At 40.2% G+C, this 13,221-nt stretch overlaps 1 protein-coding gene across 9 annotated transcripts in view; it reads left to right on the top strand.

Annotated features, from left to right (window-relative positions):
* APBB2 (amyloid beta precursor protein binding family B member 2) overlaps window positions 1-13,061 on the top strand; it is a 443,058-nt gene extending 429,997 nt beyond the window's left edge. For 5 of the 9 annotated variants that reach the window (XM_049886951.1, XM_049886949.1, XM_049886952.1 and 2 more), the window contains 4 exons: window positions 1,146-1,229; window positions 2,445-2,560; window positions 4,823-5,002; window positions 8,361-13,052. In XM_049886951.1, the coding sequence (XP_049742908.1) occupies window positions 1,146-1,229; window positions 2,445-2,560; window positions 4,823-5,002; window positions 8,361-8,528 (548 nt within the window). In that variant the 3' untranslated portion in view covers window positions 8,529-13,052. Of the gene's footprint in view, window positions 1-1,145; window positions 1,230-2,444; window positions 2,561-4,822; window positions 5,003-8,360 lie in introns of all 9 variants that reach the window. The other 4 variants (XM_049886955.1, XM_049886954.1, XM_049886956.1 and 1 more) reach the window with 2 other exon arrangements.
* The last annotated feature ends 160 nt before the right edge of the window (window positions 13,062-13,221 follow it).

Genomic DNA, 13,221 nt, shown 5'->3' on the forward strand with positions numbered 1-13,221 from the left:
CATCGACCACTCCTAAGAAATAGAACATCAAAAGCTGTTACTTAGCACACATCAAAGAGACAGTAATGGCTTTAACACATAGATTCTAGCTTCTGCTTTCAAATGCTTTCCTCCCTAGAAATGAAAGTTGAATGAGTATTTGACTGACAGCAGCCCTGATGCCTGGAGTAAGAAATGCTGTTCTTTGCTTCGAAGGCCAGCATAGCAGGGGTGGGGGTTTGGTGGCCATGGTTTCAGGGGACATCTAAGTCAATTGGCTTATAAATCTATTAAGAAAACATTCTGCATCCCACTTTGGAGAGTGGCGTCTGGGGTCTTAAACACTAGCAAGCGGCTATCTAAGATGCGTCAATTGCTCTCAACCCACCTGGAACAAAGGAGAATAAAGAACACCAAGGACAGAAAATACTTATGAGCCCAAGAGACAGAAAGGGCCACATAAACCAGAGGCTACATCAGCCTGAGACCAGAAAAACTAGATGGTGCCTGGCCACAACCGATGACTGCCCTGACAGGGAACACAACAGAGAACCCCTGAGGGAGCAGGAGAGCAGTGGGATGCAGACCCCAAATTCTCATAAAAAGACCAGACTTAATGGTCTGACTGAGACTAGAAGGACCCCGGTGGTCATGGTCCCCAGACCTTCTGTTAGCCCAAGACAGGAACCATTCTCAAAGCCAACTCTTCAGAAAGGGATTGGACTGGACTGTGGAATAGAGAATGATACTGGTGAACAGTGAGCTTCTTGGATCAAGTAGTAGACACATGAGACTATATGGGCAACTCCTGTCTGGAGAAGAGAGGGCAGAGGGGGTCAGAAGCTAGCCGAATTGACCTGAAAATAGAGAGTGGAGGGAAGGAGTGTGCTGTCTCAGAGGGAGAGCAACTAAAAGTATATAGCAAGATGTATATAAGTTTTTGTATGAGAGACTGACTTGGTTTGTAAACTTTTACTTAAAGGACAATAAAAAAAATTTTTTTTTAATGCTGTTCTTATAGAACAATTGCCACATTTAATGTCTAGACACATGGGGCCTTGTGACATAGGTGTGTCCTGGTCATTTCAGGTGGCACAGAGTGATGGCTATTTTTTACATGTGCGTTGGAACCACTGAGAAAGATGTGTTGCTTTTGTTCCCTGTAGTAGATTTCCCAACACCAAAGACGGAGCTGGTCCAGAAGTTCCACGTGCAGTACTTGGGCATGTTACCTGTAGATAAACCAGTTGGTATGTAAAGCAGTTATTGTCTTTCCACTTTGTAAGCGTTTGGGAGCTCCTGGGAGGTGTTCGCCCTAACAAGAGGTTGTGGGGTCTTATGCTTTATTCCCTTGCTTCGTCTGGAATCAGGCCCTTGCGCTGTCACAGTGAGAACACATAAACAGTCCTGATGAAAAGAGCAATAGAGGACAAGCTAAGCCTCTTGGTGTGTGATCCCCAGAATACAAAACCAGTTGCCACCGAGTCAGTTCCAACTCGTGGCGATTCCGTGTGTGTCAGAGTAGCACTGTGTTCCATTGGGTTTTCAGTGGCTGATTTTTCAGAAGTAGATCACCAGGCCTTTCTTCTGAGGTGCCTCTGGGTAGATTCAAACTTCCAACCTTTTGGTTAGCAGCCAAGTGCTGAACTGTTTGCACCACTGAGAATACAGGGACTTAAACAAGATAGACATGAATTTCTAGTTGCATCACCCAACAGTCCAGAGATGTGCAATCCAGGGCGCCGTTCTCAATTTGGGACTTCCATCTCTGGGGCCAGGCCACCTGCTTCAGTTCCGGTCAGCTGGTGGAGCAGGAGAAAGGGCTGAGGGAGCCCTCCTGCTTTCCTTGTAAAGGATATAACCCAGAAGGAGCACACACAACAATCAGCTCACCAACTTAGTCGCTTGGCCATACCAAGCTGCAGGGAAGCTGGGAAATGTAGCCTTTAGCTAGGGTAGAAAAGGCTGTGGGAAAGCCCATTAAAAAGGCCCTGTTGAACAGCACATATTATTCATATAAAAGTGTCATCCAAATTTGGTCTTATTTAAATAACAATAACAAAGTAAGAAAAGGAAGACCTGGGTGTCCTGGCAGATGCTGGCTTCTGCTAGGTCTTCTGTTCCAAGGCTCCCTGCTCAGAAGAAGGTAGCAGATACATGAGCACTCAAGTAAACACTTGGGGATAGTGTTTATACACCGGGGCATGTTTGGAGAGAGATGAAGAAGATGGTCTAATTAGAAGCGACTTCACATCCTTTGCATCTCTGGGAGGCATTCATGACCTCTGACATTGCTTTTGAACAAACATGAAAAAGGAAGCTTTAGGTTTGTATCAGAAAAACCTGTTAAGGAACTTTATCTAGAAAAAAGGCCTTGATGTTAACTGTTACTAGGTGATTTGGGCCCACATTTGATAATGATAAATAGCTTTGGGACTCTTTTGAATTATCCTTTCCATCTATAGGAATGGATACCCTGAACAGCGCTATAGAAAGTCTTATGACCTCATCCAACAAGGAGGATTGGCCATCGGTGAACATGAATGTGGCCGATGCTACTGTGACTGTCATCAGTGAAAAAGTAAGAAGGAATTGTAGATGCCGTTGGCCCCACTGGGATACAGTGATGTTTGGGTACAGCAGTCTTCCATGAACTTAGAAACATAGCCAACACTTACCCTCTAAGGAGTTGTGCTTACTTGGGATTACAATGGCCTGCATTGTTTTAAAACGTTGTTTTACCCTTTGTATGTGTCGGGATCTGTGCATACCTTGGCTTTGCTCTGGACTCAGAAGCATCTATTCTGGTTTCCCCGATTCTTTCTTCTTTATATGCCCAAGAGATTGAAATTCCTTGCTAGAGGTGGCTGTGCAACACTAGCTTACTAATGGGCTTTGGTTTTCTGGCTGATGAATCTCAGAGCTCCAGAACTGACTTTGGTTGGGCTGTATGAGATATTCCTATTATGGAAGGTTCTGCGGTTTGTTCTGTCAGTAGTAGCAGGGTGCATTGCTCATCTGAGAGAGACTAGCATTAGCCCCAACCCAAATTATCCCAATTTTGTGCTTGAGGAAACTGAAGCACAGAGAGGTTAAAAAGCTTGTCCAAGATCACACAGCTAGAAAGTAGCAGGGGCAGGATTCAAATCCAGGCGGTGTGGCACGTTCCTGCCTCTTTGAACTCATGGCAAGACCATAAGCTCTTCGCCTGCTCTTCACCTTCAGGCCCAATTCACTGTTTAAGGAGGAGTAGGATGCTCACTGGCCCTGGCTCCCCCTCCAGCCTGACGTGCTGGATTGTCTTCAATTCTTCCAACAGGCCACACCCTTGCCTTCTTCAGCAGGGCCTCTGCACTTGCTCTTCCTTCTCTGGTCCACCCCTTTGCCTACCCAACTGTTCCTCTAGAGCGCCACTTAAACGTCATTTCTTCCAAGAAACCTTCCTGACCCCTCACACTAGATGAGGCTGCCTGAAGCATTCCTATAGCGTTAGCCACCACAGGGTTATCCTCCCCAGACTCCTGTAAGCTCCTCAGAGTCAGGCTCCTTATCAGGTTGGCTCCCCACTCCATTATTGGTATTGCACAGGGCTTGGCCTGGAGTGGGTACCCAAAGACGTTTGAATGAACATTGACTAAGACAAGATGTGAATAATCCAAACATGGGTATTTTGGGTGTGTTTACTAATTCTAACACTGCATACAGACATTACAAAGGATGTGGTGTCATAACTGTGAGAATGCATCCTGAGCATCTCTTTAGACTGCCTCATATGAGACAGTCTAAAAAGAAAAAAAATAACAGGGAACACAACAGAGAGTCCCTGATGGAGCAGGAGAAAAGTGGGATGCAGAACTCAAATTCTAGTAAACAGACCAGACTTAATGGTCTGACTAAGACTGGAGGGACCCCAGAAGATGTAGCCCCTGGACTCTCTGTTAACCCAGAACTAAACCCATTCCTGAAGCCAACTCTTCAAACAAAGATTCGATTAGACTATAAGACATAAAATGATACTTGTGAAGAGTGGCTTCTGATTCTTAGTTCAAGTGGATACATCAGACTAAATGGGCAGCTCCTTCCGAAGTCAAGATGAGAAGGCAGAAGGGGACAGGAGATGGTTGAATGGACATGGGGAATCCAGGGTGGAAAGGAAGAGTGTGTTGACATTTTAGGGAGAGCAACTAGGATCACATAACAATATGTGTATAAATTTTTGTATGAGAAACTAACTTGAGCTGTAAACTTTCACTTAAAGTACAATGTAAAAAGAAAAAAACAGAATTTGGCAACTTTTTGTTGATTTGGTGACTTTTTGTTTTACATGATTTTGGAAAGAAAGGTGGTTCAATGTGCTATTTAGCTTGGGTAAGAGCCAGTTGAAAAGTGATACTGTGGATCCTTTTCTCTTACACCCTTGGGTTTCCAGTGAATTCATCTGGGGAAATGGGTTTTGAGCCACGAGGTGCCCTGTGTAGGGTAGTACGTAAGAAGTATAAATGGTGTCATTCCTACCCATGGTGAGCTCACAAGCTGGGTGTAGTGGTGAGAGAACCGAGCGCACCTTACACACTGTGACAGCAGCAGAGTTCAGAGCAAGTCGAGATGCCAACATAAGATACCCACAGCAGTGAGGGCCACTCCAGACACATCTAGAAACTTGCCTTTCTAGAAAAGCACAAGTCTTTTCTGAACTCAGTCTGGCTGTGTTTTTTTTTTAATACCAGTTCCTATGTGCTGCCACTTTCCACTTGATTCTAGGATTTGTTTAAGATCTAAAAATGTTTGTGACTGTTGTCTGGTTCCCAGAGAAGGGCAGGACGTTGAGTGATCTCTCTTGCAGAATGAAGAGGAAATCCTAGTGGAGTGTCGTGTGCGATTCCTGTCCTTCATGGGCGTCGGGAAGGATGTCCACACATTTGCCTTCATCATGGACACTGGGAACCAGCACTTTGAGTGCCACGTGTTCTGGTGCGAGCCGAATGCGGGTAATGTGTCCGAGGCAGTCCAGGCTGCCTGCATGGTGAGTAATCCCGGTCCAGCAAAGTATTCAACCCTCAAGTCCTTGCTTTGATATTAGAGCAGAATGAATGCCCATTCTAAAAGAAAAAAAAAAAAAAAAAACAGATTTCTAAAGTATTGCTTTACTTTATAACACCTTCATGTCTATAAAAAAAAAAATTTTTTTTTTTTTTTTGGACAGGATAAATTGATAAGCACATCTCAAAAGGCCAGGACACCTGGAAGAAGCCAAGCTGGCTGAAGCTAGATTCTGTAGAGAGTCCAGTCACATTAAAGAATGTCTTAAAAAAAAACTTCTTGAGCACCTAACATTTATTAGACACTGCAACTGTAGGGATGAATAATTTTCTTTGAAAAAAAAAGTGTCTTGGTTTTTTTTTTCGCTAGTGCTACTGTAATGCAAATTCCACAAGTGATGGCTTTAAAGAACAGAGATGTATTTTCTCACAGTTCCAGAGGCTAAAAGTCCAACTCGGGGTTTTGGATGTGTAGATTTCTTCCTTGTCAGTAGCCCCGGGAGTTCTTTGGTTCCTTGGCTTGTAGACAGTCCTCACATGGCATCTGTCTTCCCCAGTTTCTCAGCCAGCCTATGTCTAATCTGGTTTTTTTATAACCATTCAGAAGTGATTAGGTTTGATGCACTCTACGTTAGTATAGCCTCATGAATATAACAAAGAGAACCCTATTTCCAAAAAGGATTACATCCAAGGGAATAGGAGTTAGGGTTCCACCACATCGGGGGAGGAAGGAGAAGGACAACTCAATCCATAACAAAGAGAACGATCTTCAGAATCGCAGATGGGAGGATTATCGATTCTTGACTTCTAACTTGTTTCATATGTAATCAGAAAATGTTGATCAGGCATGAGTTGGTGCTGTTTGGAATCAATTCAGTACTTTAAAAAAATGCAGCATATTGAATAATTCAGGTAAAAGATTAAATGATACTCTTGTGTCTTTTTCAAAAGCCACAGAATGGATCAATGGAATAATTGCAAACCCGGATTTCATACCAATACCTTTTATTCCATTCTTTCCACCCTGTTTTACCACACCCTTTCTATTCAACCTAAATTGTTTCCTGGAGGTCATTAACAAGGAGTGAAATTAAAATGTATTTCTCATCATTTCCAATTTTAAAAAGATAAATATTTAATACCAGGTTTTGCTTATATACAATGAAATAGCTTAGAGGTGAGCTGAATGAGCAAGAAGCCCAAGAGGCACGAATTGGCCACTGAATTCTAAGAGTTGAGCTATATATATGACTTAGTTCTGAATCCAATTGATTTACTTTTATTCCTTGTCATCTCCAATTCTTCTCTTTCCATTTTCTCTTGAACATACTCCAGACTAGCTTTTGTCCCTACCACCCCACTGAATCTGCTCTGGTCAAGGCCATCAATCACCTCCATATTCCAACTGTCAATGCACATTTTATAAGCTGAGGGGAATGAGCCAGTAAAGCTGGATTGGAGTGGGGGCCATATGCATCATTGAGGCATGCAGAAAATGGTGGTGGTGAAGAGCCTAGGGGAGGGGCTTAGCCTCTGTGTTAGAGAGATCTTTGCTTTGGGACAGGCCAGAAGGTGCTAAGAATCCAAGATTAGGGGGAGGCTTATGGAAGGGAAGTTAAGGGAGTTGTCTGCTTTTTACAGACAGTACATGGGAGATTTCAATCAAGCAGAAATGGACGCTGATTATTTATTTTATGAAATTCAAATGGATCCTAACAGATAGTTTTAGTCATAAAATGGTTTTCAGCCTTAATTATTCCTTTTAAATGCTGATGACAATGAAATAATTAGCTTTATCGTTGGTTATAGTGTGTTTTTGATTCCCACTCATTTTCTCTCTTGGAAACAGTTTTTATTCATTTGCTTCCTATTTTAATTGTGTCAGTACAACCCGTGGAAGCTCAGCCAGTGCAGTATAAGGCAGACTGATACCATCAGGCCCTTTTCACCACTTCAAATCCAGCATTTCTAACGCAGTGTCCTTCCTCTTGATTCAAATCTGCTTGGTTCTCTGAATCTGTACCATCTGAAATATCTTCGGCATTAACACATTCTTCTGAATCTACTTAATTTTTAGGTGTATCTTGCAACTGTGTGGTATAGGCCCAGCTGAAGATATTTTGGTGAAACTTGATAGGCCAGGGAGGGATCCTTAATGAAACCCATCCATCAGGTACACTTTTGGTTCACACTGGACATACAGAACTAATGTTTGAAATTCCAAGTCCAGTGTCCAGGTTGCCACATCTGCCCGTTTAGAAACCCATGCTTTAGGTATGTGTTCTTGTTTGTGATCCAGGCCTAGCAACATGCCCTACACAGGGGAGACGTAAGAAATCGTTTTTCACATGAATGAGTTGAAAGGGGCCAGTTTTGTGGCCTGCAGGGTCTGACGAGACATTGTAACACAGCGGACCATCCTTCTCCCCAAGGCTAGCTATAGACATGCTGCTTAGGGGGAACCTTCAGCATGATTCAAACTGTACTAAGGGCTCTATTAATATTTGGTTTTTAAAAATCAGCTGTGGAGTTATCTTAAAGTGCTTAAAAAAAAGTGCTTGGATTAGAAAAATATTTGATAAATTTTCACCTTTTAATTTCTAAAAAATTACTATTAAGAAAAATTGTTTTATTTCTGAAGATATTTTCTGTGGGGCCAATGCTAACAGATTTTTTTTTTTTTCCATGAATCCATTAGGATTTAGACTTATGTATCCTGAAATGTTAAGTCATCATTCTTTTCTATTATAAGTGCTTCTGCATGCTAGGCCTATTTTAGGCATTCTACAACCATTCGTTACTTAATCATAACACCCTCTGTAAAGGCCCTCATTCTTAGACCTCTTTACAGTCGAACAAACTGAGGCTGAGAGAGGTTTAATAAGTTGCTTGGGGTCATAGGTTCACAAGGGTTAGCTCCTAGATTCAAACTAGGCCCTTTGTACCATATTGTCTCTCAGTTAGCCAGGAGCACTTGTCTAGACCTATGTGTCTGATGAAAATTTTAATTAATACCATCTCTCCCCACCCTTTTTGTTTTCACTGGCTGTTTGATTTTGAGGCATATTAATTGCAGCCTGTCAATACAGAAATCAAGTAGAGCTTGGAGATGGAGGGAAGACGGGGATGTCAAAGGCTGAAGCACCTTGTTGAGCCTATGACCTTTTAGAAGAATTTAAAACACCTACATTAAAAAAAAAAAAAAAAAAACTCTTGGATTTATGTTTAGGATCTAGGTCTTTAACTTTCAGGAAGAAATGTATTTGTGATTAATTAAAATCATTAAACAAGAAGAGATGTTATATTATTAACTACCACAGACCATTTTTTGTTTTATTTCAGTTACGATACCAGAAGTGCTTGGTAGCCAGGCCGCCGTCACAGAAAGTTCGACCACCTCCTCCGCCGGCAGACTCAATGACTAGAAGAGTCACAACCAATGTAAAACGAGGGGTCTTATCCCTCATTGACACTTTGAAACAGAAACGTCCTGTCACAGAAATGCCATAGCTGCATATGTTAAAGGATTCTGTAATACTTACCTGAAGATCGAATAGCTACACTAAGGAAAACAAGCTGACGTCTGGCCTTCCATTCAGTTGCTGATGCTTTGTCTTCAGAGAATTTACCCTTAACGCAGCAGTGTTAGACAAGCATGTTCTCTCGTCTTGCCACCATCACGTGATATGAAAAGAAGCATGAGTAATTGTTTTTGCTGTCCGTAAGTTACACTGCAAGCAGTGGAAGGCCTTTTTCTTATTGTAAATACCGTGAACATCACTTAAACGTCACGCACATGCACACGCACACACACACACAGAAGAATGTGGCCACAGTCCTCTGAGTGAACTGATGCTGAGTCCTTGGAGTGAATGATGCCTGAGTTAGTTTCACTGTCTCCTTGAGCTGCACCTGGCACACGCAACCTCGACGTCCTACAGCACCCTGCCCAGTTTTCAACATTGGCGTAGACACTGCATACCAGATACTATTGCTTTAAAGTTAGGATGACGAGGTTTTGTTTTAGTTTTTCATAAAATGGAACCTGTGGGTTGACAAAGTTGGGTATTGGCATCCATGTAGAAACCAACTGGCAGCTTTCCTTGACAAGCTCTTTAACACGTGGACACCGTTTCATATCTACAGCTGTTTGTAGGATGTTGGAAAAAAAGCGAAACTTCAAAATTGAGGAAAAAAGTACTAAATTTGAGGAATTAAATTCAAAGGAAATAGCCTTCCTAATCAGATGAGTTTCAAACTGATTATTTAAAAAAAAAAAAAAAGAAAGAAATTAACAAAAGCATAAGGCGTTTCAGGTGGGGATATATTTCAACTTCTGCCTTACAGTGTACAGTGCAGCTAGAGAATTGTAGGTCACTATGCCCATTCTCTACTAAACAACATTAAAATGAAATAGTCCTCATAAACCTCTCATCCTTAAGTTTGAAAATTAGCCAATATGCAGTTTGGAGTTGAGGAAATGTCATCTGTACTTCGGTTATACACGATTATTTTAGATATCCACCACATTATTTTTGTTAGACCACCTCCTATTCTGCTAGGATTCTGCACTAGCCCAGTCTTAATACAGTGCATTTTGCCCAGAAAGCTGTCTGTCCATCGCATATAGTCCATGGCAACAAATTTCATTAAGTTGAACCTTTCTTGAATTTATGTATTTAATATTAAAATTTGTTATTTTTAAATTTATATGCTTTCCATTTTATTTTCAAGATTTTAAAATTTCATATCAAAGCAAAATATACATAGGAACAATGGACTATTTAACAAGTTTCCCCAGTGTAGCACTTTCTTGCTTTTTTCTTTGTAGATAAACAAATTTAGACTCCTGTTGACATTGTTGTTTTAAAAGAAAGTTGCTAAGGAGATCAACTTAAATATTAGTCTTCTTGTTCACTTTTAAATGTCAGTTAGTGTTTTGAAGCAGCCAGTTATAAAAGTAATGCTTTACATTTATATACTGCTATGTACTTGTCAAAAATGATTTCCACATTTTTATCACAGTTGAGCCTTATAAGGTAGAGAAGGGACTAAACGCATTTGAGAAATGAAACTTATGAAGTACCATGAGGCTAAATCATTTGGCCCAAGAGCTTACTAAAGTTAGTGAGAACCAGGGTCAGGACCCAAGCTTCCCGACCCAGTTCTGACTGTGATACGCTGCTTCCACATCAGTCGGGGAGAGCTTTTCCAAAATGACTCTGGGTAAATACAAAGAGTAGGTCTAGAAATACTCATTGTCAGGCGGTCTTAGGACTCCCTATATAAGAGGGGAAATGTGTCCAAATTATTCATGCAATGGTATGGCAGTCTTAGGACTCCCTATATAAGAGGGGAAATGTGTCCAAATTATTCATGCAATGGTATTACAAAACCATTGCTCTCAGTCCAGAACATTTTTCCTACAGTGTGTTTTAGAGGACAGGATTCTACATTTAGTACAGCCTGTTCAACCTATGAAATTTTCCAGAGATGATGTTACTTGTGATAGAAATATTCTTAATTCATGGTACTTGGCTGCCAGAGAACATGAGGGAATGAAAAGGCGTGCTCCTCCCTGCTGTCCCTGTTCACAATTCATTTTCGGGAGGAGCGGGGAGGAGGGGGGCGGTTAACCAGTTGTCATTCAAGTCAGTTCCAACTCATGATGACCCCATACGTCTCAGAGTAGAACTGTGCTCCATAGGGTTTTCAGTGGCCGATTTTTCAAAAGTAAATCCCCAGTCCTTCCTTCTGAGGCACCTCTGAGTGAACATGAACCTCCAACGTTTTGGTTAGCACCATCACTTGCACCACCCAGGAATTGTTTGCGCCTAAAACAATACCACTTTAGAAATGCATTACATTTCTCAACTTAGACACTCTTCTATCTGAAATAACCAATGCCATCATAGAAAACGTTTGCATTAAGAAAATCCTGACTGCACCCTTTGAAAAGCTGTTAGAAATACAGTCGTGCTGATCTCTCATCTTGATTTCCAGAGTGAAAAGTTTTCATGTGATAACCTTCAAAATTCTGAAGAAATAACCCACTTTTATATTGGAAATTTCTACCCCTGTTCATTTTTTAAGGCATACATTTGTTTGTTTTCAGGATCAAGAATACTGAGCTAGCTTTAAGTAGCACACTGATTTATATATGCAATTATAGGATGCATTAAGATGAATGATAGCCTTTACATATTGAAAATTTTACTGCAGATATTTTGTTTGGAAAATAGCTTTGCATACTAAATGCAAATTTATTTTGTAAAATTAGTTATGTTAAACAGTGTGTTCAGACACTTTCTGCCATGGCCAAAAAGTATGTATGAAAGTATGTGTGTTTTTGTTTGTGAAAGGATGCCAGTGTTTTACCCAATATTGTAGTGACACTTCAGTTATCTATGCATTCTTTATATCTGTGATTCGGTAAACAGGCAGCCATGTTCACTATGCCTTGTATGTCTTACCATTTTTTTTAATTAACCGGTAAATGCAGCTTAAAATATTTTTATTTTATTTATTCTATTTTTACTGAAATATACTGCATTATTGTGTTTATGTATTATCTTTACTGGGTATTATCTTGCAATGTATCCAGGTCTAAGTAATCCCAGTGAACTTATATGTTGCCTAAAAGGTGGTTTTGTAATGATCTGTAATCACATTTTTATTGGAATATGTAGAAGAAAAGGCAAAATGTTTAAAGTTCTTTTTATTTTTTAAAAGCAGCTAGATAGACGCAGACTTGCCACCTCATATATGTGCTCCTTGACAACGTCAAGGGGACTAGCCAACATGCCTATGGCTAAAAACTTTACTTTGCAGACTAAAGCACTGCTTGGTGCTTCATTTTTATATCCTTCACAACACATGTGACTTCATCTAACAGAGAGATACATGTCCACATGACCTTGGTTTCCACCTGGATATAAGATCACCCATAGCTAATTAGAAACATTATTTTTTGTTTATCTGTCTTAATGCATGAAGGGACATTAAACCCATTTCCATTAAAACAAGTTGTTGGTGATAAACTGTTCGCACTGCTACTTTATTTAAAATTTGTGACTTTAAGATGGTCAGTTATAATAATCTTCGGCACAGGGTCACTTCCTAGAAATCCTAAATCTTTCTTTCCTCCTTTTCCTCAGTGACACTTGTTTCATAAGCATTGCAAACAAATTCAAGGTTTCATAGACAGCATTTCCCTAACTGATGCTAAAACCATTTAGTAAAACCATTAGCTCTCTATTTGCAGACTTAGCCTAATAATAAAACGTGGCTAAGGTGTGTTACACGCCAGTAAAACAAAGTTTAACTTATTTCACCTTAGGGAAAGATACTTGATCACACGTCACCAGTTAGGCACTCTCAGCCATCCAGAGCAGCTACTTATCCTGAAAAAATGATTTGCTTTCCTTTTTGCCCCTTTTGCTGCTGACCACGTTTACACGTTTGAATGTACTATGTTGTGAGAATAAATTTAGCTGCATAAAATGTTTGGCTCATTTATCTGGCATCCCAGTCATGCATGCAAGAAACAGAAATATGAATAAACTTAGAGTCTCCAAACTAGCCATTTTATTTTTAAATTACACCTACCTCGAACTTTAGAAATATTAGTAATGTAAAATTCTGCCTTTGACTAATACATCACACTGTCCTTATTTGGTGGTAAAGATGGGCAGCTGGCAACCCAGATACAGATGGCTATTCAGTCACCCAACTCAAGTCTTTCCTAACCAATCTTTCTAGAGTTAAGAAATTTACTTAGGTCTTTCATTTCCTTTAAGAACCTGACATCAAAGAATGACAGATAAGAGTTGTACAAGCACCAAATCCAAAACGAGAGGCAACTAGAAAAATAAATCATTTGAGTCTAAAGTGTGAGACACATGGAAGATCAATTAGAATTGAAAGTAGCCATTTTTCATTCATCTTCCGTTTCCCCCAGTTGTTTACCTCTTTATCAAGGCAGTTAACTCTGAAGGAAATAAGTGAACAAAATATTTTGGTTTCAAGTATTACATATACTGGCAAATAATTTCAGATTAAAATCCAAATTTGCTATTGGAGTATCTAAATACCAATAATTTTATTATTTTAAATTTTTGCAGCAGTTTTCTCTAAGGAGCTTAAGTAAAATGCTAAACTAAAAATCTCAATGTGATCAATATTTTCCTTCTCTAGAATTCTC

The sequence above is a fragment of the Elephas maximus genome, chromosome 5 (assembly GCF_024166365.1).
Source record: "Elephas maximus indicus isolate mEleMax1 chromosome 5, mEleMax1 primary haplotype, whole genome shotgun sequence".
Taxonomy (NCBI): Eukaryota; Metazoa; Chordata; class Mammalia; order Proboscidea; family Elephantidae; genus Elephas; species Elephas maximus.